General features: G+C 37.0%; 1 protein-coding gene and 1 pseudogene across 1 annotated transcript; one reads left to right on the plus strand and one right to left on the minus strand.

Annotated features, from left to right (window-relative positions):
• The first annotated feature begins 1944 nt into the window (after positions 1-1944).
• On the plus strand, positions 1945-3388 carry LOC149253108 (uncharacterized; annotated as a pseudogene).
• An 18579-nt stretch (positions 3389-21967) lies between these two features.
• LOC149253109 (uncharacterized) lies at positions 21968-22807 on the minus strand. The gene has a single exon (XM_089454372.1). It carries the CDS (start codon positions 22805-22807, stop codon positions 21968-21970), a length of 840 nt encoding a protein of 279 aa, XP_089310498.1.
• Positions 22808-25115: the final 2308 nt, after the last annotated feature.

Consider the following 25115-nt stretch of genomic DNA (forward strand, 5'->3'; position numbering starts at 1 on the left):
TTTGAAAAGATAGTATTGCAAGTGCAGGCGGAGTAGGTGAAACCCAAAGTTGTGGGGATCTTAGGTGTAGGAGGGGTCGGAAAAATGACATTGGCCAAAGCATTCTTCAACCTTAACATGTCAAAGTACAACGAATCTTCCTTTATAATCAATGTTATGGAAATGTCTCTAATATGTTAAGAAGTGTGCTCATTGAAGCCTTCAAACTTGGAAGTATAGAAACTAAGTGTCCAGAGGAAGGTATACTAACACCTCCCTTATCTTGTCATGCTATTATAGTTTTAGACTATGTAAATGATACAAATCAATACGAAATGCTTTTCACAATTAAAGGTTTCCTTAGCCCTGAAAGCTTGATTTTTCTTACATCATGTAACAAGCATGTCCTTGAAAGCGACGAAGTGTTATAGGGATCCATTTATTATTTAAAGGGACTGAATATCTCACAATACAAAAGACTCCTCTGTTCTTAGGCCTTTAATCAACCACATCCACTACCAGAATTTGCAGATTTTGTAGACCGATTGGTTAGAGTGTGTGGTGGATTACCACTATCATTGAAAGTGGTGGGCACACTAGTTTATGGACGACAATATGATTACTGGGAAGATCGATTGGTTCGACTTCAAATAAAATTTCCTAAGGAGATAGAGGGTTGTTTTAGAAGAAGTTATGACTCACTTAAGGAAAATGATAAGTCAATATTCTTAGATATTGTTGGTTTCTTCATGGGACAAGATAAAGATAACGCTATCAGGATATGGGGTAATGTTGGGCTTAAAAATCTGCCGAAGAAGTTTTTGTTAGATGTGGACAATGAAAATAAAATAAATATGCATGAACATATTAGGGATCTTGGAAGAAAAATTGCGAAGGAAGTAATACCCCTTAGTATTTGGGGTTCGACAACCAATATCACTAATGATTTGTTACAATGATCCTCACATGTAAGTACTTCGACCATCCAAACTATTTTCTTGGATTTAATTAAATTTTAAGCTTTAAAATTTCTTGTTTCATGACAAAGTTAGATTGGTTCACTGTAGTTTTTTTTCTTGATCAAATGAATAGGTAATATATGAGGTTAGCGGAATTAGTATGGTTAGTTCCTCCCTTGATTTCTTCACGGATAAACATCCTAACCTTTCAAATACCCCAACTTCACAAATATCACAGATCAGTATGGTTAGTTCCTCCCTTGATTTCTTCATGGATAAACATCCTGACCTTTCAAATACCCCGACTTCACAAATATCACGGATCATAAGGTAAAAAATTATGCTCTATTCAGTAATTTCCATTTTAGGAAGTTGCAACTTGTTGCAACTAAAGAAGATCATTTAGAAGACATATTGAGGGAGCATAAACCACATTTTATATGGCTTCGTTGGTATGGATTTTCCCACTCTTCCCTGCCTGACTTGATTCCGATGACAAATTTAAGAGTTCTAGAAATGTAGGGAAGCACTTTGAATAGACTATGGCCGCATCAATCACATCAATCTAAAGTACGGAAATATGTGTGCGTTTATCCTTCTTCATTTAATTTCTTATTTTGTAGGATACAATTTTATGTTGAAATGTGAACATTGTAGGTGTTACCTCTTGATATAAAAGAGTTAAATATCTCGGCTCCCCTCTCAGAGATTTCAAGGTCTATAGGGTAGCTGAAGTACCTCCAAAGGATCGCCATATGGAATCAATCCAAATTAGTTACCATCAAAAGGTTGTCGGACAAATTTCATCATCTGCGCTCATTGAAATACTTAATTTTCAAAGGGTTCTCAAAATTGGTGTCGCTACCTATTTCATTTAGAGAGCTAAATAGCTTACAACTCATGGATGTGGAAGGTGCTTCCTCTTTGCTTATTCCCAATTCATTTGGCACTTTAACTCGATTGAAACATATTTTATTGAGGGGTTGTGAGAATTTTACCATCAACAATGGAACTCTTGGAGATATTAAAATGTTGGAATCAACCCTCTAATGATCCCAAGGAATGCGACGATGTGTTCTAGTGGTGTAAGAAAAAGAGGCCTTGAGGCCACAAAACTGAATCCAAAAGTTTGATGGGGGACTCTAGCATTCAGGGTAGGAAATCCATACAAGCAGAACGCCATGCTTCGAAATCTGAAAAACAGAAAGTTCTTGTGCAATCCCATGTAACGGTTCATTCAAGGAGCACCACTTTAAGGCCTTGCACTTCACTCTGGGAACATAGCCATGGATTCATCAAAAGGTTAGTTGATTTGCACTTCCATAAACATGAAACTAATCTTCTTCAATTTAAATTTAGAGACTGGGTTGGTACCATGCAGTCATTGACTATTTACCTCTGTCATTAGACATGCCCAATTGATTTATGTATTTGATAGACTAAAAATCGATTCTACCAGGAATTCCGAAGATTTAAATGGTGCCCACCTTCTAAACAAGGGTCTTCAGCAAAAGGTTGATAGGCATTCATCATCTCTTGTAGAGAAACATGTTGAAGCAGTTGGTTTCTTCAGTCCAAATGCCATTGGGACCACTAGAGTATCTGATGCAGCCCAAAATTCCACAACATCTGATACAGAGGCCTGTGTGCCTCCAGAGAAGATAGATATGGAAACATTTGAATGGCCAAGAATTTTGCTGCAATTGTCCTAGAAAGAAAATGAGGATGATTTTCTTATCATGAAAGGCACAAATATTTCCCAGCGACCCAAAAAGCGGCCGAAATATGTTGAGAAGGTTCTACAGGTAAGAAAGACAATGGACACAACATTTGATACAGAGGCATGTGTGCCTCTAGAGAAGATAGATATGGAAACATTTGAATAGCCAAGAATTTTGTTGCAATTGTCCCGGAAAGAAAAGGAGGATGATTTTCTTATCATGAAAGGCACAAAGCTTTCCCAGTGACCCAAAAAGCGGCCCAAATATGTTGAGAAGGTTCTACAGGTAGGAAAGACAGTGGACACATGTTGTCAATTTATTGTCATTTTGTTTTCTTTATGTACACAAGCATGGAAGGAAGGAGGGTTTGTATCTGACATGTTTTTTGTTTCCGTTACCATATAATTGCTTTCCTAGAAGTCTCAAATTTAGCAAGGGGACACTATGAAGTTAGAGAGAAAAAATGTACTAAGAAGGTTTGTTTTCTCCTTGTTGCTCTATTCTGGCCTTTTTTATAATGATTTTATGAACCATATGTATTTCATTTGTAGATTTGGGTCACTTCTAGTGTGGGCCTTTCTTGTTTGGCAAGTGTTTTATTTGATTATTGTGTTCAACCTTTTCAGATTATGAAGAGACTCAATTCATTCCATATTTTTGGTTACATTTCTACTGCAGAAACCAAGGGGTCTGAAGGTAATGGAAAGTTCAGACAACGATTCAGACTGATGTGGCTAGGCATGGACAAATATCCAAGTTCTTCCACTTTTGCCATGTTTGTCATTGTGCAGACTGTTTTCTCATTAATTCATCAGATCCCAGCTAAGTCTTTGTACTCTGTAAAATGTCGATAGATTGATTGCAAATTTTTCGGGGAGAGTTTTGCTGGAAAGCTACTCTGCAGTTGTGATTAATGTCAGATTTACTTTGGCTATCTGTTTCCAATGATATGGTAATATTTTCTTTGAAAATATTGTATAAAGCCTACATCTGTAGGTTTGTATGTCATTGCGGCCATCAATGGCCTTCCTGCACAAGTTTTAAAGGTGACCTGCAGGGAATGAGTTATGGCACAACCATTCAAGACAATGAGAATGGCTTCTTGTATTTACTTCTGTATTTGTAGATATTTTGAACAATAAATTCATTCTATCTCAAAATCATTTCATCTTTGTGTTTAGAAACTCGTTGTCTTATAAGCAAGGCAATTATTTGCAAATTTGTTGGGAGATTTGTTGTATGATATTCATTTCACAGGTTAAAAACATAAATTGTAGGCAACTATTGTGAGGATCAACTAATTGTTTATCCAATGACACTTTTTTATTACATACAAATATTTATTGATGAACAATAAGCCTATGTTTTACCTATTATGGTTTGGTTGTAATTTGTCTATGGTAAGCTTGGAAAAATGAGACTGTGATTCCAACCTTCTAAAGCAATGGTGAGATTGGAAAAATGAGACTATGATGCCAACCTTCTAAAGAAATATAACTTTGTAGTTTGTAATGAAATGTACCTTTGGGATTTTTTTACAGGTCTTCAGTGTCATGGACAGCTTGGGCCCTTCAATTGCAAAGAAAAACTTTAAGCAAGAAAAGTAGACTAGGTTAAGCAACATTAGTACCTACTTAACCTACTAGCACTTTGAGAGTAAGCATCCATCCTCCTTGCCAAGGACATCAGGTTCCCTTGCAGTTTCAGAAGGGACTGTTGTCCCCCATGGGCTTGCCAATTCTTGATTGGATTTTGTTTAAGTTGTGCTGCAAAAATAAAGACATTTCAACATGGCTTAGGTATCCCTTGATTATCCAGTCTCTCCCACAATGTCTCCTCCCCTCTTCTACCCTTTGCTGGTACCGTACATCCATGTAAACATGAGAAAGAGATTACGTATACAATATTTAGCATCCTTTGTTATGTTTCTTTTTTAGAAGCGGAGCTATTGCATGGAGGGCATGTTAGAGAGTAATAAATATAGAAGTCCAACAAAGTTATTGCAACTTATATTATCCCAAGTGACCTTTTGGCTTGAGAAGCATTACTATGATTTCAATAGCTAATTAAAGGTTCTTTCTCGAAAATGTTGAGTTGTAGTGTTTTCCCTGTCATATATTACATTTCAATTTTTAACTCATATGCATATATGGAAATGCTAGGTTTTATTTATTCTATTTTAACTATAATTTTGAGAGAAATTAAGGCAAAATCATTTTGACAAAGTACAATTTTGTAATGACCTCAAAAGGTTTTCATTTCACTAGTTTCGATCCCACTTCTTCACCCCTGTGAGCATCACCTGATGCAATGAGTGATAAGTGAACTATTCAAAAATCATGAGAAATTAGTCAGTTACGACTACCTCTCATGGAAATGGTCATACATGAATGACTTAATTAACGCAGTTGAATCCCAAAATGATATCTAATATAATGGAGTGCATAAACCCCCATACTTATATTTAACCTTGCTAGTTTAATATATGTTTCTGATTAACTATGTTGTGAGTTTAATCCATCGCTATTCTATAGAGGTTAGCATATCTTTCTTTGGCAGGTTGTTGTCTAGTAGTGATATGAGAAAAGTTGCATTGTTTGGTTGTCCAAGTGTCGAAAAGAAGGATGTTTTTGTTGCAAAATGATTACGCTTTCTCTTCAGTATCGAGCAGGGCATTGTAAGTTGAGTTTTGTGGTCTAATTTTCTCTGAATTTCTGCTTCAACTTGCTGATTTGTATTCCAAATATTGTTTTTCAGTACTTTATCACATTGTAATATTATTTGTTTGAGTTATTTATTTTCAGTTAGGCATTGATTATAGTGTAGTACTCTGTCACATTGAATTCTTATCGTTGATTTTAATTCTCTATTTGAATATGGACATAATTTCTACCCTTGCAATATGAAGGACACATGCAGTGTTCCATTTGCAAAGGTGTCTAAAGTAAATATTTTAAGGGTGGAAGATGTTGCTAAATTGTTGGACAATTAGTTTGAATGCTGAGGCAAGAATTTCCACCCTTGTAATATGAAGGCCACATGCAATGTTCCATTTGCAAAGGTGTCTAAAGTAAAGATTTTAACGGTGGAAAATGTTGCTAAATTGTTCTACAATTAGTTTGAATGCTGAGAAAAAATGAGCAATCCATACCAGATGATGTAAAACAATTCATTATTAATTTGCTGAAGGAACTTGTTGATTTCAGTACCAGCTCTTTGAATGACTATCTGGGCCTCTCACTGCAAGAGTAATTAGATCCAATCCTACTGGGTCAAAAAATTCATGTAAATGTGTAATTGTTTCTCAATTTTTACCCTTTGCCTTGGCTGACAAATCATTCCTCGTGGTCTAAGTAAAAAAAAAATGCAAAAAATCTGACCATGTTAATTTGAGGGAAGATATGTTGTGCATACGTCAATATTGTTATAGAAATGTATGTTGAAGTTGTGCCTAGTACTTACTGCATAGCAACCGAAAGGGATGTTTTGCCACTTTTTGAAGTTGAGAAAGGCAAGAATTGTATAAGCATTTCCCATTCTTTGAATGTGAGATAAGAAATAGGGCACTCTCCTTTTAGGACATGTTGTAGTTCACTTGTCTTGTGTACATCCCACACTTGGGTCAGTACATTGGCCAATGGCCAATGTTCCTGTGTGTTGGCGAAAATATCAATACTTAAGATCTTAGTGTACTGGTCTTAGATCTAGTAACTTTTGACATGGTGATTCTCTTTCGGGATTTTCCACCACGTTAGCACATGCAATTGGACTAGATACACTGGGGGAGGGAGGAGAGCTCGGTGGCAATCATTGTTGTGGTTATACTATTGAGTTGACTATGAGATCTAAGGGATGCACTATGAGATTCTTCTACCCTATTTTTAATTTGTTTCTGACATTCCCATGTATTATTTTATCTTTGTAATACATTTTGATAACATCTAATGAAAAACTATTACTCATGGTTTTATATATTTGATTGATAGTGTAATCTTGTGATGCAGTTCTATATTCTATATTGAAGTTTGTGCACATCCATTATCTCTTTATAGTTGCATATCTCATTTTTTCACAGGGTTCACCAATAGAAAGTGGAAACTATGCTTTTAGGGTTTTATTCCAACAGATTTGTGTGCATTGATGTAGGTCAAAATCCCATGCTAATAGACCCTTATATAAATGAGACATCCTCTACATGAAAACCTAAACAATATATAATCCTATGTGCTAATTGTGTAGTTCCCATTGTTTTTCTATAAAAAAAAAACTCATTTTCTCTAGCAAATTAAGCCAGAGTATGACTCTTCAACATTGCCCATGTTCACTCTCAACTCATTTACCAAACATGTCGTAATAACTCTATGCAATGAAAGCTCTCACCACCAAGACTAGGGCACACTACCATAACATTTCCCACCAAGACTAAACTCTTTGTAACAATATTTTCAATAGGATGTGACTAACATAAAAATCTCATTTTCGCTACTAAATGAAGATAACATATGACTCTTATGTATATAACTATCAATCAGAAATTAACCCTAGAATTCTTGATCTTGCAAAGGATAAATCAATAGGAAAACTTAATTGCTATTGTCATTTCGATAGTGGCAACACTTTCTCTCATGGTCAATTATCCTAAAATAGCAATGACTTCACATGCCATCAACAATGGTTGATATAAATAAAAACAACTCTAAACTTTGGGACAACACCTTTAAAATAAAAAGTACTATCATGTTCAAAATGTTATTAAATGCAATCAAAAAATACACACGTTAACAAATTAAAAAAGTAGTAATAAAAAAATTTCAAACTAAACCATATATAAAATACTCCAATTCCACTTTAATCATTAACTCCATATCTTTTGCCTCATTATTACCTTTCACATTCCCCACTCCTCCTTTCGGCGTTCCTTTGCACCTCTTGGTGCAATTACTAGTTATATATTAATCATAATAATTACCAAACCATAGCAAATCAAAATAAGATGAGTACATTCGAAGAAACAATAAATATTGGTAAAGTGTGTTGGACCATGTACAACTAGATTTCACAACTTTGGTGTCCTTTAACCTTTTTTTGGTTGAAGAGAAATAAGTAGAAAGCACAGTTAAAATTAGGGGTTAAATTTGACGGGTCCCCCTACCCATTAAACAATTTTTTGTGACTGTTTTATTTTTAAAATGCATTAGTGCATAAAATTAAGAAAACTACAAAGACATGATTAGTGCATCATGTACAAATATTACTTATCTAATACATTTTGAAGACATTCTCATGTTTTTAACTACGATATTTTCTATGTCAATGATACTAATACAATATACCTCCATTTTGAGTAACATTATTATATTTTTTCCTTAAAACATTTTATTAATACAAAAAAATTTAAAAATATATTTGATAAAATTGTCTAAAAAATTATATGTTTTTAAATTTTAAAAACTATGTAACTTTAATTATTAAAAATAATAATGAATTTAAAATATATAAAAAGTATGGAAATTCTATTAACAAACCTTTAATTAAGCAATTGAATAACATTCTTAATTAATTTTGCTATAAAAATTTATAACTAAGAAAATACAAACTATATTTACTTTAGTCTTTTCCAACATTAACATCTTAGGATAATATCCTATAACAAGACATGTTACCGAAACACCTTTAGTCTTTTCAAACATTAATATTTTATGACCACATCCTATGAACTCCAATTCCACTTTAATCATTAACTTCAACCAAAAGAAGGTGAAAGGATACTAAAGCTATGAACTCCAATTCCACTTTAATCATTAACTCCATATCTTTTGCCTCATTATTACCTTTCACATTCCCAACTCCTCCTTTCGGTGTTCCTTTGCACCTCTTGGTGCAATTACTAGTTATATATTAATCATAATAATTACCAAACCATAGCAAATCAAAATAAGATGAGTACATTCGAAGAAACAATAAATATTGGGAAAGTGTGTTGGACCATGTACAACTAGAGTTCACAACTTTGGTGTCCTTTCACCTTTTTTTGGTTGAAGAGAAATAAGTAGAAAGCACAGTTATAATTAGGGGTTAAATTTGACGGGTCCCCTTACCCATTAAACAATTTTTTGTGACTGTTTTATTTTTAAAATGCATTAGTGCATAAAAGTAAAAAAACTACAAAGACATGATTAGTGCATCATGTACAAATATTACTTATCTAATACATTTTGAAGACATTCTCATGTTTTTAACTACGATATTTTCTATGTCAATGATACTAATACAATATACCTCTATTTTGAGTAACATTATTATATTTTTTCCTTAAAACATTTTATTAATACAAAAAATTTAAAAATATATTTGATAAAATTGTCTAAAAAATTATATGTTTTTAAATTTTAAAAACTATGTAACTTTAATTATTAAAAATAATAATTAATTTAAAATATATAAAAAGTATAGAAATTCTATTAACAAACCTTTAATTAAGCAATTGCATAACATTCTTAATTAATTTTGCTATAAAAATTTATAACTAAGAAAATACAAGCTATATTTACTTTAGTCTTTTCCAATATTAACATCTTATGATAATATCCTATAACAAGACATGTTACTGAAACACCTTTAGTCTTTTCAAACATTAATATTTTATGACCACATCCTATGAACTCCAATTCCACTTTAATCATTAACTTCAACCAAAAGAAGGTGAAAGGATACTAAAGCTATGAACTCCAATTCCACTTTAATCATTAACTCCATATCTTTTGCCTCATTATTACCTTTCACATTCCCCACTTCTCCTTTCGGCGTTCCTTTGCACCTCTTGGTGCAATTACTAGTTATATATTAATCATAATAATTACCAAACCATAGCAAATCAAAATAAGATGAGTACATTCGAAGAAATAATAAATATTGGTAAAGTGTGTTGGACCATGTACAACTAGAGTTCACAACTTTGGTGTCCTTTCACCTTTTTTTGGTTGAAGAGAAATAAGTAGAAAGCATAGTTATAATTAGGGGTTAAATTTGACGGGTCCCCTTACCCATTAAACAATTTTTTGTGACTGTTTTATTTTTAAAATGCATTAGTGCATAAAATTAAGAAAACTACAAAGACATGATTAGTGCATCATGTACAAATATTACTTATCTAATACATTTTTGAGACATTCTCATGTTTTTAATTACGACATTTTCTATGTCAATGATACTAATACAATATACCTCCATTTTGAGTAACATTATCATATTTTTTCCTTAAAACATTTTATTAATACAAAAAATTTAAAAATATATTTGATAAAATTTTCTAAAAAATTATATGTTTTTAAATTTTAAAAACTATGTAACTTTAATTATTAAAAATAATAATGAATTTAAAATATATAAAAAGTATGGAAATTCTATTAACAAACCTTTAATTAAGCAATTGAATAACATTCTTAATTAATTTTGCTATAAAAATTTATAACTAAGAAAATACAAGCTATATTTACTTTAGTCTTTTCCAACATTAACATCTTATGATAATATCCTATAACAAGACATGTTACCGAAACACCTTTAGTCTTTTCAAACATTAATATTTTATGACCACATCCTATGAACTCCAATTCCACTTTAATCATTAACTTCAACCAAAAGAAGGTGAAAGTATACTAAAGCTATGAACTCCAATTCCACTTTAATCATTAACTCCATATCTTTTGCCTCATTATTACCTTTCACATTCCCCACTCCTCCTTTCGGCGTTCCTTTGCACCTCTTGGTGCAATTACTAGTTATATATTAATCATAATAATTACCAAACCATAGCAAATCAAAATAAGATGAGTACATTCGAAGAAACAATAAATATTGGTAAAGTGTGTTGGACCATGTACAACTAGAGTTCACAACTTTGGTGTCCTTTCACCTTTTTTTGGTTGAAGAGAAATAAGTAGAAAGCACAGTTATAATTAGGGGTTAAATTTGACAGGTCCCCTCACTCATTAAACAATTTTTTGTGACTGTTTTATTTTTAAAATGCATTAGTGCATAAATTTAAGAAAACTACAAAGACATGATTAGTGCATCATGTACAAATATTACTTATCTAATACATTTTGAAGACATTCTCATGTTTTTAACTACGATATTTTCTATGTCAATGATACTAATACAATATACCTCCATTTTGAGTAACATTATTATATTTTTTCCTTAAAACATTTTATTAATAAAAAAATTTAAAAATATATTTGATAAAATTGTCTAAAAAATTATATGTTTTTAAATTTTAAAAACTATGTAACTTTAATTATTAAAAATACTAATGAATTTAAAATATATAAAAAGTATGGAAATTCTATTAGCAAACCTTTAATTAAGCAATTGAATAACATTCTTAATTAATTTTGCTATAAAAATTTATAACTAAGAAAATACAAGCTATATTTACTTTAGTCTTTTCCAACATTAAAATCTTATGATAATATCCTATAACAAGACATGTTACCGAAACACCTTTAGTCTTTTCAAACATTAATATTTTATGGCCACATCCTATGAACTCCAATTCCACTTTAATCATTAACTTCAACCAAAAGAAGGTGAAAGGATACTAAAGCTATGAACTCCAATTCCACTTTAATCATTAACTCCATATCTTTTGCCTCATTATTACCTTTCACATTCCCCACTCCTCCTTTCGGCGTTCCTTTGCACCTCTTGGTGCAATTACTAGTTATATATTAATCATAATAATTACCAAACCATAGCAAATCAAAATAAGATGAGTACATTCGAAGAAACAATAAATATTGGTAAAGTGTGTTGGACCATGTACAACTAGAGTTCACAACTTTGGTGTCCTTTCACCTTTTTTTGGTTGAAGAGAAATAAGTAGAAAGCACAGTTATAATTAGGGGTTAAATTTGACGGGTCCCCTTACCCATTAAACAATTTTTTGTGATTGTTTTATTTTTAAAATGCATTAGTGCATAAAATTAAGAAAACTACAAAGACATGATTAGTGCATCATGTACAAATATTACTTATCTAATACATTTTGAAGACATTCTCATGTTTTTAACTATGATATTTTCTATGTCAATGATACTAATACAATATACCTCCATTTTGAGTAACATTGTTATATTTTTTCCTTAAAACATTTTATTAATACAAAAAATTTAAAAATATATTTGATAAAATTGTCTAAAAAATTATATGTTTTTAAATTTTAAAAACTATGTAACTTTAATTATTAAAAATAATAATGAATTTAAAATATATAAAAAGTATGTAAATTCTATTAACAAACCTTTAATTAAGCAATTGAATAACATTCTTAATTAATTTTGCTATAAAAATTTATAACTAAGAAAATACAAGCAATATTTACTTTAGTCTTTTCCAACATTAACATCTTATGATAATATCCTATAACAAGACATGTTACCGAAACACTTTTAGTCTTTTCAAACATTAATATTTTATGACCACATCCTATGACAAAACATATTACCAAAATGTTTTTGGAAAAACACGTTTTCTTAGATTGCACACTCTTAGTCACATCCATTTTAATTGCCAAAACATGTGCCACACTAGCAACCTTCTACTTGTTAAGTTAGCAAAACTATAATAACCTAGGAAGACTTATTTCCCTTCTATTTTATCATAGAAATAAAATTTTTGAAAACCTCAATTAATCTCTTACTTTTTAAGGTGCTATAAAACATACTGATCTTAGTGGGCATTAGTCATCATCATCATCATCATCTTCAATTATTATTGCGCCCAGTATGACCCCTATGTGTAAGTATGTCCGTGCTCAATGTTAAATTTTAGCTAATTTTGGCCAACATAAAAATAAAAAATTAGAAATCTAAATAATGTTTGTGTTTGTCTCTCCAATAAATAATTATAATGAAAATGAAAAAAATAAAAGTTGACTTAAAACAAAAATGAAAATAGCCATATAGAGAAAACAAATACAATACAATTATATCATGTGTTTAATAGTTCATAAATTTACCTTCAACAAAAAATTTACCACATTAAAATCACAAATTAGCTAAAATTTTAAACATATTTACTCTTTACTAAAGCCACTACCATTTCTTAAATCAAAGTAAAATGGTTAATTCAACACAAAAAAATTCAAAATCTTGCTTTAAAATATTTTAATATTTTCTTTAATTAATTATATTTTAAATGAATCTTTAAAATGAAAACCATATCCTATGGATATATTAAAATCTCTATACACATAAATATTTCCACGTCAAAGTTGTAATATTCTAAAATATTCATTTGATGTAGTTTTATAATAAATTTTGTTATCATGCCATGTAAAAAACATCATTAAATCTAATATTAATATTGAAAGATTAATATTCATATTAATATTATTATTAAATCTAATATTAATATTAATATATTATAATATTAATATTTCTTTTTGTTAAGATTCACAGGTCCTCCTTTTTCATTAATTTATAAAGCAAATTTACAACACATAGATTGGCTAGGTGGCCTCAACTTGCCTAGTGGGAAACCAAGTCTGTTGGCCACCTATCCGCATTGTATGTCATCCAGTAACAAAAGAGTTTCAGTCTTTCTATCCAAGTTATATAAGTCTATGTTTCATGTCCATACTCTAGATATCTACCTATACATATTCTTGCATAAGGAAATGTAAAAGCTATCCGCATATAAATCAAAACTTAACAAGGAAAATTATCTAATAATTCTGTTCCGCCGAGGCCGATTCCACTGGCACAGGGTCTTTGGCATTCAACCTAAGCATCTCTGACAATTCCAAGGTACATGGGATGTGCCTTTTAATTCTGTCCAACCTGATATATTTTCTTGTGAAGTTGAAGCTACAATTTCTGAAATTCCTGTTTATAATTCGACATGCCTTGGACATTGCCAACCATGCCCACTGAAATCTTCTCTGTAGCCTTTGCCCACCAGGCTTTTATTAGCCAATAAAGGTATAAGTCTATTTAAATTGGGTGATCTTGCCTTCTATTTTTTCTAGGATCCAGGACCAAGGTCCTCCAATCCTCCATTTCCTCATTTGTCGCACTGTCCTGCTTGACTTCCTCTTCCCATCCCTCTAGAATTTTATGAATACCTTCATCTGTGCCCTCACGGTATGCCTCTGTCACCTCACTGATAAGCCTTTCGACAGATTTTCTTCCCCTGCGTGCCTCGGATGTGCTCAGTTCTGTTTCCTTTCTGGGTGCTTGGGCCCGTCTTCCATGACCATGACTTTTCGTAGGACAAACCATGGTGGCAATGCCTCAATCCCCTGAACTCTTGAAGGTGGTTGAAATGATTGGAGCTGAGGATGGCGTCACAAATCTCGTCTAGAGCACCAACATCCCCTTCTGCAATCAAACCCAACTACAATACCCAACTGTCTACAAGTTCTCTTGTTTATGCCTTCGTTACGATAACCCTTGTTGCCACCTTTCCCACCTTCCCTGCATGCAATTATGCAAAGGGCCACTGCACCCATCACCTTGAGCGTTGGGGGGGTGGTATTACAGTACTCAGAGATACTCTGCATTAACCCCTATTTGATTTCCCAACCACCAGATTGCACCCCGATCATGGTATATTATAATATTAATATTATTCAACTATATAACTCTTAATTAATACAATATTAAATTTAATTTAATATTAAATGTTTTATATTATAATAATATATATTAACTCTAGATATATATGGGAGGGAAGAACAAAGACATAGAGTGATAGAGTTGGAGAGGTAGAGGGAGTGAGAGAAAGGAGGAGAGAGGGAGAGATAGAGAGAAAGAGACAGAAGAAGAAAGACATAGAGAGAGAAAAGTGGAGAGAGAGAAGGAGTGATAATGAAGAGATGGAGAGAGAATGTTTATGCTTGGGGGTGAGATAGAGAGACAAAGAAGGAGAGATGGAGAGAAGGGGGGGAGAGGAGGAGAGAGGGAGGGATATAGTGGTAGAGTTGGAGGGGAGAGAGAGAGAGAGAGAGAGAGAGAGAGAGAGAGAGAGAGAGAGAGAGAGAGAGAGAGAGAGAGAGAGAGAGAGGGAGATTTAACGAGGGGAGATACAGGGAGGTGGGAGAGAAAGGGAGAAAGTTAGGACGTGAGAGAGAGAAGGAGGAAGGGAGAGAGAGAAGAAGGTAAGAAGAAAGATACATAGAGAGAAAGGTGGAGAGAGTGAGTGGAAGTGATAAGGGAGATGGAGAGAGAGGGAGAGAGGAGAGAAAGAGGGAAGAGAGATATAAGGGGGAGAGGTAGAGAAAGAGAAGAGAGAGAGTGTGGGAGAGGAAGAGGGAGGGAGAGATAGATAAATACGGAGAAAGAGTGTGTATATTTTGGGGGTGATATAGAAAGACAAAGAGAAACAAAGTGAGATAGGGATATAGTTGGAAGGTGAATGGAGGGAAGAAGAGAGAGAAAGAGAGAGGGAGAAATAGATAAATATGGAGAGAGAGAGCATGTGCGTTAGGGAGGGGTGAGATATAGAGACAAAAAAGGAGAGATGGAGGGATATATAGATATATATGGAGGGGGGAGCAAGGGAAGAATATTTCTTGCAATAGATGGATTGATTTTAGTGTAGATGGTGATTTCTAATCATATTTGATTTCTTGCACTCAAGGAGGTAAATTAAATTAGAGGGGAGAGGAGGAATGGAGAGAGATAGAAGGAGAGGACTGAGAGAGGGAGAGAAGGCTAAGAGAGAGAGATGGAGACACAAATATGGAGGGGGAGAAAGTAGGATAGAGAGAACGAGAGAGGGAGGGAGAAAGTGACAAGGTTGGAGGGAAAAGAGAGAGAGAAGGGGGGATAGAGAGGGATAGAGATGAAGGATGAGAGAGATGATGAGAGAGGGAGGGGAGAGAGGAGAAGAGAGGGAGTGACAAAGAGATGGATTTGGAAGGGGATAGAGGGAGGGAAGAAGAAATACATAGAGAGAGAGAAGTGGAGAGAGAGAGAGGAGTGACAAGGGAGAGATAGAGAGAGTGTGTGTATGTTTGGGGGTGAGATAGAGAGACAAAGAAGGAGAGATGGAGGGAGATATAGATATAGATGGAGGGGGAGAGAGGGAAGAAGATATTTTACACTAGATGCTTTGATTTTTTTTTTTCTCGTTAAGACTATGCTATTCTATTATGTACATAAACAGGAAAACAAATACAGTCATGCGGTCATGTTGCCAGAGGCCAAGAATGGCGTTCTGGACTGACAGTAATCAGAAAAACCTCCCACACCTGTGCCACAGCTTCAAGACAAATCACCCACGCAGGGGCCCTAAAACGTAGACAAGTCACCCACGCAGGGGCATCACCACTGAGAAAAAACACCCACGGAGGGGTATCACCACTGAGAAAAACCACCCACGCAAGGGCGCCACCACTGAGACAGATCACCCACACAGGGGCGATAAACCATTTAGGAGCAGTAAAAGCGAAAATTGACATCCCACGCAGGGGCACAAAAAGGAAAAAGAAAACTATCATATGGAGCCCTTGCATGGGCATTGACAAACATTGAACATGAAAATTCTCGAAACAAACAGGAACAACCACAGTATACAGAGGGCCATGGAAGCAAACGGAGCAAAACATAAGAGAACCTGAGCAGCGCCTGAAGGGGAGAACCGGAGTGAACGGATTACTATTCGTCTAGTTCCTCCTCGATGATCCAGCACATACCTTCCGGGAGAGGGTCCCATGAGGCTTTGTCCTTCTCTGGCGGAGGTGCTGCCTGAGTCGATGGCGGAGGTGCTGCCTGAGTCGAAGGTGGAATGTCAGCATGCTCTGGGCGGACCTCTGGCAAACCCTCAGCGTCCCCAGAGCTTCCAGCTTGGTGCGGCTTTGTGCTGGGCTGTTCCTCGCCCTCTTCCTTCGGTTCTTCAAGAAAAAGGACCGAGACATGGGCGTTGATGCGAGAATTGCCCTGAGAATTGCTGAAGGAGAAGACTGCGGTTCCAAACGCAGGTAGCGGAGCTGAATCCGGATCTGGATTGCTGGTGTCCAGGAAGTGGCTCGACTGGATTGGATTAGCCTCGGCAACTTGGTGGCATAGACATCTACAGCAGCGGGAGGGGGGAGTTGCCACTGAGGGGCGAGAGGACCCGCCTCTGCTAGTGCCTCGACGGCTGAGGAGGCGCTGTCGGGGCTTGACCATGTTTCCACTGTTAGCAGGAAAACGAAACAGAGCAGGATAAGAGGAGTCAGAGAAATTGAGACCTGAAACCACCCTCTCAGACCTGAAACCACTGTCAATTGCCAAAGGGGCGACGTGAGCTCCAGCTCTGTGAGCCGTCGACCATAAGCCCACTCCCAAAATCTAAACTCGACCCAACACATGACATTCCCATGCCTCACCATTCTTATGCTCCTCTACTCTTCCTCGAGCTCCACAAGCCATAACTGCACTCTGAATGCTCGATTGAAACCCGGACGGAGCAGTGAATTGCCGTCCCTTATCGCCCCTGCACCCACGCTTGAGCTCCATGGCGGAGAATCGCAGTTAATGTGCGTCTTATGCTTGGGGCTGCCCATGGTGACCATGTGGCACCGCCTTCTCCACTGTCGTGTCACCCGCATCCGGGGAGGCAGCATCTCTTTATCTGGTATAATGGCCGATGTTCCTGTGAGGAGATTATGATCCTTATCTGCTCCTATGTTAGCTAAGAGGTCAGCGACCTTGTTTCCTTCTCTTTTTGTATGGATGAAGGTGATGGCCCTGTTGCTGCGGAGAGCTTGTTCAATGGCTTCTAGTCTGGCTGCGAGTCTCCAGCTGTTTGTGATTTTTTTCGCTTGTGAGCCATTCTGCAGTCTCTTGGCCATGTTTATTAGAATCTGGGAGTCTCCTTCCATAATCAAGGGTTGAAGATTGAGGTTCCAAGCGAGAAGGAGTCCTTGCCATAGTCCTTCAATCTCCGCCGAGTTGTTGGTGTCCCAACCCAAGGATCCGAAGTATTTCTGCAGGGGAGTGCCTTCGTGATTCCTAAGGATACCTCCAAAACCTGCTTTTCCAGGGTTACCTTTGGAAGCCCCATCAAAGTTGAGCTTATAAGAGTGTTTAGGAGGGGCGATCCAAGAGCCTCTGATTGTACTGCTGCTTGTGGAGGAGTTGTTCTTGTGTTGGGTCTGAGGTAGGTGCAAATGCCAGTTGCTTAGAATGCCTTTTTCGACATCTAGGGATGGAAGATCTTTCGGGGTCCAAGAGTGGAGCAGCAACGTCTCATTGAGGTTCCCACATAGTCTTGTCCATATGTCTTCAATCCTTGAGCTTTGATTTTTGAATATACGTTTATTCCTTTCCTTCCATATCCCCCATAAGATGAGTCCAGGGAGCAGGTTCCACAAGCAGTTGATAAGCTCGCTCTTGTAAGGATTCTGCGGCCAATGTCTTAGGGAGTCGGTTATATCGTTCTTTGTTCTGCATATTTTTTGACATCTGAAGCTAGCCTTTTCCTATAGTAGATTGGATAGGGGGCAAGAGTCCAAGAGGTGTTGGAGCGATTCCTCATTTTGATTGCAATTGGGGCACATCGAAGGACCATGAAAATTTCTTCTTCTTAGTTTGTCCCAAGTGAGGATTCTTTTGTGACTAACCAGCCATAAGAAATAAGAGACTTTGGGCCAGGAACCAAGACCCCATATTTTGCTCCAGATTGGATCAGAGGGGTTATTGCTGTTGCAAACAATCTTGTAGGCTTCTGAAGTGGAAAAGTCACATTTTGGTCGGTATCCCCATCTTAGGATGTCATTGCCTTCGTCGTGTCTGATTCTTCTTTTTCCAAGCTCCTTCTCCAATTCCCCTATATCCTGAAGGTTTGTGAAGTTGATTAACTGATTACCCTGTTTCCATTTCCTGAATCCGTGCTCCGTTTCTTGCATCCAGAAGTGATGGATCTTTTCTTGCTGCTGCTCCAGCCTTACAAGATCCAGAGGAGAATGAAGAATGTGGGTAAGCTTTGGCTGCTGGTTCCATGCATCTGTCCAAAATCTAGCCGTTTTGCCATCCCTGACCTCCCAAAAACTGTGCTGCTGTATTAGCTGGAAGTGCTGTTTGGCCGCGTTCCAAATTAGCGATCCTTTTTCCGTGGGGGTAAACCGGACGAGCTCCTCCTGAGGTCGATTATTAGCATATTTAGCTGTCCAAATTTTTGCCCAGGGTTTTTCTGGATTGGTGATCCAGTGCCACCATATTTTGGCACTCATGATGGAATTACTATGCTCCGGGTCTCTTAGACCAATACCCCCTTTATCTTTTGGTTGACAAACTGTGGACCATTTGACTAACGCCCATTTGCGATTAGTTGCCGAACCTCCCCATAGAAAGCTACGCTGAATATTCCTGATACTTTTTAAGACCCATTTGGGTGCAGCAAGGATTGAAAAAAGGTACAGGGGTATTTCCTGCAGAACTGACTTAATGAGGACAACCCGGCTGGCCAGGTTGAGAGATCTGTGCGTCCAAAGATTGAGACGAGACTCAAGCTTCTCAATGAGAGTACGCCAAGAGGAGTGCTTTATAGCTGAGGCAGTGAGGGGGGCTCCTAGGTATTTAGAGGGAAGGGAGGCCGTGGGAAAGCCAAGGATTCGGGTAACTGCCGATTTAACAGGAGGAGGCGTGTGAAAGAAGAATATCTGCGATTTGGTACAGTTAACATCAGTGCCAGACGCTTCAGCAAAGTCATTGAGCAGGGATTTGAGGCAAGCGGCTTCCTGGACCAAGGGGTATCCAAACAACATGGTGTCATCAACAAATTGCTGATGAGATGTGGTAGGGGTATTGTGAACTGAAAGACCTTTGAGGAGGCCGGATTGGAGAGCTTGCTTAATGTGACGGCCAAGCCCTTCTGCCATCAGAACAAAGAGGAAGGGGGATAGGGGATCCCCTTGCCTAATTCCTCTTGATGGCTTGAAGGGTCGGGAAGGGATTCCATTCACAAGGATGGAGAATTGAGTGGAATTAATTAAGTTCATGATCCAGCGAATCCACATAGTGCTAAAACCAAAAGCCTTTAGCATTTGCTGAATGAAAGTCCAGCTGAGTTTATCAAAAGCCTTAGAAAGATCTAACTTAAGAAGCATACCTGCCTGTTTTGATTGTTTGAGGGAGTGTATAATCTCGTGCGTGAGGAGTATACCGTCCATGATCTGTCTTCCTTCCACGTAACCCGACTGTTCCGGAGATATGAGCAGCGGGAGCAGTGGCTTCAGCCGGTTAGCCACCACTTTAGATATGACTTTGTAAATGACATTACAAAGTGCAATCGGCCTGAATTTGTCGGGAGTAATTGAGTCCTCCTCTTTGGGGATGAGGGCAATGAAGGTGGTATTGAGAGAAGGCAGCAGCCAGTGGAGAGCTCTCGATTCTTCAACGATTTGCCAGACTTCCTGTTTTATCAACTCCCAGAAGGTGTGAAAGAACGTAGTGGTAAATCCATCCGGTCCGGGGGCTTTTCCTTCCTTAAGCTGGGACATTGCCTCATCCACCTCTTGAGGCTGAATCGGTCGGAGGAGAAGCTCATTGTGTTCCTCCGTAATGATCCTTGGCACATTGTTGGTGATTCTTTCAATTGCCTGACGTCTGTCTCCTTCCGGCTCTTGAAGGATCTGGTTGAAGTGATTGCGAAATTCTTCCTCGATTTCCTCATGCGTTTCTACCTTCACCCCTCCTTGCTTTTGGATAAACGGGATGCTATTGTGCATTCTTCTCTGAATGGTGGTTCTGTGGAAGAATTTGGTGTTGCGTTCTCCCTCCTTCAACCATCTTATTCTGGATTTTTGCTTCCAGTAGACTTCCTCCTGCTTCTGCCTTTCCTCGATCTGTCTGTGGATACGTCGTTCCTGTTCCAAGGTCCCTTCAGTGTGTCCCTCTGTGGATATTCTTTGTTGGAGATCCATCAGTTCCCGATTGAGTTCTTGCTGCGCTTTGAAAATATCTCCAAAGGTTTCTCTGTTCCAGCGTTTTAGGTGGTTTTTAAGGAACCAGAGCTTCTGTTGGAATTTATACATCTTTGACCCGTCTGGGGGAATAAAAGATGTCCATGTGGTTTTGAAAAAGTCTTTGAACTCAGGATGCGTGAGCCAGAATCCTTCGAAGCGGAAGGGTCTTCGAGTCTGATCGCCAGGGCGTTGCCATTGGAGGACTATCGGCCAATGGTCCGAGCCGGTATGTGGAAGAATTGCAGCTGTGATGTCACCTCCAAGGTGGATCGCATTATCTGAGATGAGGAAGCGATCTAGTTTGGATGCGATTTGGTGTTTTCCCGCTCTGCGATTGCTCCATGTGAAGGTACCATTGCAAAAAGGCAAGTCTATGAGGGAGGCGTTTTGAATGAAGTTCTTGAAATGGATGTCTTCTTGTTCCATTCTATATCTCCCCCCAATCTTCTCCTCTAGCTTGGTGATCATATTAAAATCCCCTCCGATGATCCAGAGTGGGTGCCTCCTGTTATTGTTCAATGCCTCTATGGTGTCTAGAAGCGCAATTTTGCTCCCTGTATCCTGCGGGAAATAAACATTTGAGAGATTTCCATGGACGTTCGTACCCAAAATGTGGAAGGCTGCCTGTATGAGGTGATGAGAAGCGTGGAAATCTGAGAGATTTAACGCTTGAGTATTCCATGCAATGGCCAGCCCCCCTGACGCTCCAGATGCATCGACTGCTACTGAACGACATCCTGGCCAAGCTTTTGTGAGAATGCTACCTAGTGTAGATCCATTACATTTGGTTTCCTGGAGTAAGCATATTTGCGGCTTTTCCATTTTAATCATGTTTTTTAACATTCTGAGTTTCCCTGGGCTATTGAGCCCTCTTAAGTTCCATGATACCAGCTTCATGGTTCAACTATTTGCAGAGGGTTTATAGTACTTTGTCAATTTCGCATACCTGCCTGAGTCTACCAGGAGTTTCCCAATCTCGATCGTTCTCTGTAGATCTGTTCTTCGTCCTCTCTTTTTGGTTTCTTTTGGGGGATGGCTTCCATCCCACTGGCTTCCTGGTTGAATCCCTAGTTGCTGCTGCTGGTAAGCTCTCGAGATAACCACCTCCAGCTTGCTGAGTTGGGTTTCAGTTATGCTATCATATGCTTTCGTTTTGCATGCTAGTTCCAGTTCCAGAATGTCTAGGCCATGCAGGTCTATGCTTTCTGGTTCTTCTTCCATCGGTTGCATCTGGTTGCCTTCTGCCCCTTTTATCTCTGAGCTAGAGGGAGGGTCTAGCTTTCCATCAATTTCCATATCCTTTTCTTTCTCTGTTGGTTCTTTCCTGTCTCCTGAGGGGAAATCATGGAGGATTATGGTGGATTGGCATTTGGGGGAAGAAGCTGGGGGAGCGGGGGGGGGGGGGCGGAGGATGAGGGATGGGAAGGGTTAGACTTAGAGATAGGGGGAAGATCATCAGAGGATTGAGCCAAGATTTCGAAACTGTTCTTAGAAGCTTGGCCAAAAGTGCTGTTTTGCTGGGGCTTGAGCCCATTAGAAGGTTTCTTGTGCGCTCGTCTATGGCTTGGGGTTTTGGTGAAGCCATCCTGGGAAGCAGAAGCCAAAGGATCAGGTGAGGTGGCTTTGGTGTTCAGGGGACAGTCACGGAAAAGATGCCCAAGAGCATGGCATCTTCGGCATCGGAAGGGTACATGCTCATAGTCCAAGGGTTGAGTCCATTCTTTGTCACGGTGGGAGAGACTTACCGATTCTGGTAATGCTTCATTCAATCGCATGAAGACGTAGATGCGAGCGTAGGAAATGAATCTGCGCAGCTTGGTCTCTTCTGCAGTCCTGATGTACTCCCCTAGCCCATTTCCTATGTTCTTGAGTACGTCCTCGTCCCAATATTCATCTGGAAGACCATACATTCTGATCCAGACTGGCGCCCATGTGAGATCTTCCTTATCCGGATTGAATCTCGGTATCCAATCTCTCATGTACAAGCCCGCAGAGTTGAAGAAGTGAGGCCCTGTTCCCAGTACCCTGAGTTTGTCCTCAATACAATAAAAAATAACTGTGAAGAAGCCCTTCGGCCCTAGCTGCAGGGTGACGTCTCCTTTTGGCTTCCATTTCACTGCGATCCACCCGTATAAGGCTCTTTCCGTGGGCCAAAACCCTATAAACTTCCCAATAATGGCGTGATCCCTCATGAACTCGATTCGTGCATCTATCTTGTCTCCAGGTAGCTCTATTCGTGGCCTTTCTGTGGCTATTGGCTTGCATGTTGTTGAGGATACTTTTGGTGTTTCCTCCGGATTTTTTCCTCTGTCTTGAGTGACGCTGGCTGGGTCTTTTCGTGCTCCTGTTTTCTTGTTTCCTTGCTGCTACCTGTTCCCGTTGTTCAAGATCTCCCTGTCAACCGATCCGAATAGGAACGCCTGCTCCGGATCATGCTGCATTGGGGAGGGCTCTGACGCCCCCCCCCCCCCCCCCCCCGAGTATTTTCCATAGAGCCGCTCTAATTCTCTGCCTCTCTGCTACGCGCCAGTGGACGTGGTCTGGTTTGTGAGCAGGGCCAGAGCTGTACTGTCTGCGCCGTTGATGCTTTCGCAGAAACCCTAATCGCTACGGCTGCCCAGAGCTCCCCTCAACATTGCCTCTAAAATTAGCTTAAAATCCTAGATGCTTTGATTTTAACATACATGTTGATTTCTAATACTATTTGATTGCTTGCACTAGATGGATTGATTTCAGTGTAGATGTTGATTTTTAATGATATTTTATTGTTTGCACTAGATGCATTGGTTTTAGTGTAGATGTTGATTTTTAATCCTATTTGATTGCTTGCACTAGATGTGTTTATTTTAGTGTATATATTTTCTAATTCTATTTGATTTCTTATACCATATGCATTGATTTCATTGTAGATGGTGATTTATAATCCTATTTGATTGCTTGCAATAGATGCACTGATTTCAATGTAGATGTTGATTTCTAATGCTTTTTTATTTCTTGCATTAGATGCATTGATTTCAGTGTAAATGTGATTTCTAGTCCTATTTGATTGCTTGCACTAGAAGCATTGATTTCAATGTAAATGCGATTTCTAGTCCTATTTGATTGCTTGCACTAGATGCATTGATTTTAGTGTAGATGTTTTCTAATTCTATTTTATTGCTTGCACTAGATGCATTGATTTCAATGTATATGTTAATTTTGAATTATATTTGATTACTTGCACTAGATGTATTGATTTCAATGTAGATATTTATTTTTATTATATTTGATTGCTTGCACTAGATGCATTTATTTTTTTGTAGATGTTGATTTCTAATCCTATTTGAATGCTTGCATTAGATTTATTGATTTCAGTGTAGATGTTTTTTTCTAATCATACTTGATTTCTTGCATTAGATGCATTGATTTTAGTGTAGATGTTGATTTTTTATTTAATTTAACTGGATGTATGATGTTACATTAATTTTAAAGTGATTAGATTAATAGTGTGATTGATTTTAGTGTAAGCACAAAAACATTATTGACACTGTGCATTGATTTTTGTGTTAAAGTAATTCAACCTATTAATATTGGAGAGCAAGAGAGAAAAGGTAAGATATCTACTACAATAGCTCAAGTTAAAGATTTGAATGGTTCACGATTTCAACTACACTTTCCGTATTATCGATATGAAAATATGGAAAAACTAATAGGGGTGACAATAAGAATAGTAGAAGAAAATAGGTAAGATTGATCACAACGAAGACTATTTGTAATTGAATACATTATTATTCTGTAGCATATCTTCCAGATACATCACATTCAGTTTGTTTATAGTCGACGTTTCGAACCAGCAACGATGGTTCATCATCAGGATGTGAAAAATTGTTGAAAGACTAATCTCATTTTTAAATAAATAGAGATGTGTGAGATGTTAGCTGATAGTTATAATTTTACTTGTTTTATTATGTTTTGTTAATTTTGATTGTATTTGTGAAATATAAGGTTTTATTAATTAATTATTATTATTTTTTTAGGGTTATGGTTATATTATTTTGATTAATTTCGTAATTATCTAAATTAATTATTTAATTTAATTATTTTTAATTAAATTTCTTTTAATGAATTCTTGATTTTAATTATTCTAATTCTATTTTTTTTTAATTTATTTATTAATTATATTAATTCTAATTATTTGTTATAGTTAATTCATTTTATTATTATTATTATTTTTATTATCACTCTTATTTTGTATTTGTATTAATTTAATTATGTGGAATAATTAGAATAAATTTTTAAGTTTTTATTGTAATTATGGTTATATGAATTGGATTAGTATTATTATTCATATTTTTTGTCATTTAACATTATTACGTTGTAACTTTGCATTAAAATTTTTTATTTCATCATTTTTCATAATTAAATTTATTAACAATATCTATCATCCCAACGGATTGAGGTAACTTAACAAATTTAAAATTAAAACTACTCTTCAAGATATATTTAGTAATACCTTGAGGG

Source organism: Pinus tabuliformis, chromosome 7, assembly GCF_031772625.1.
Source record: "Pinus tabuliformis cultivar Carrire ecotype Pingquan chromosome 7, CPIR1, whole genome shotgun sequence".
NCBI lineage: Eukaryota > Viridiplantae > Streptophyta > Pinopsida > Pinales > Pinaceae > Pinus > Pinus tabuliformis.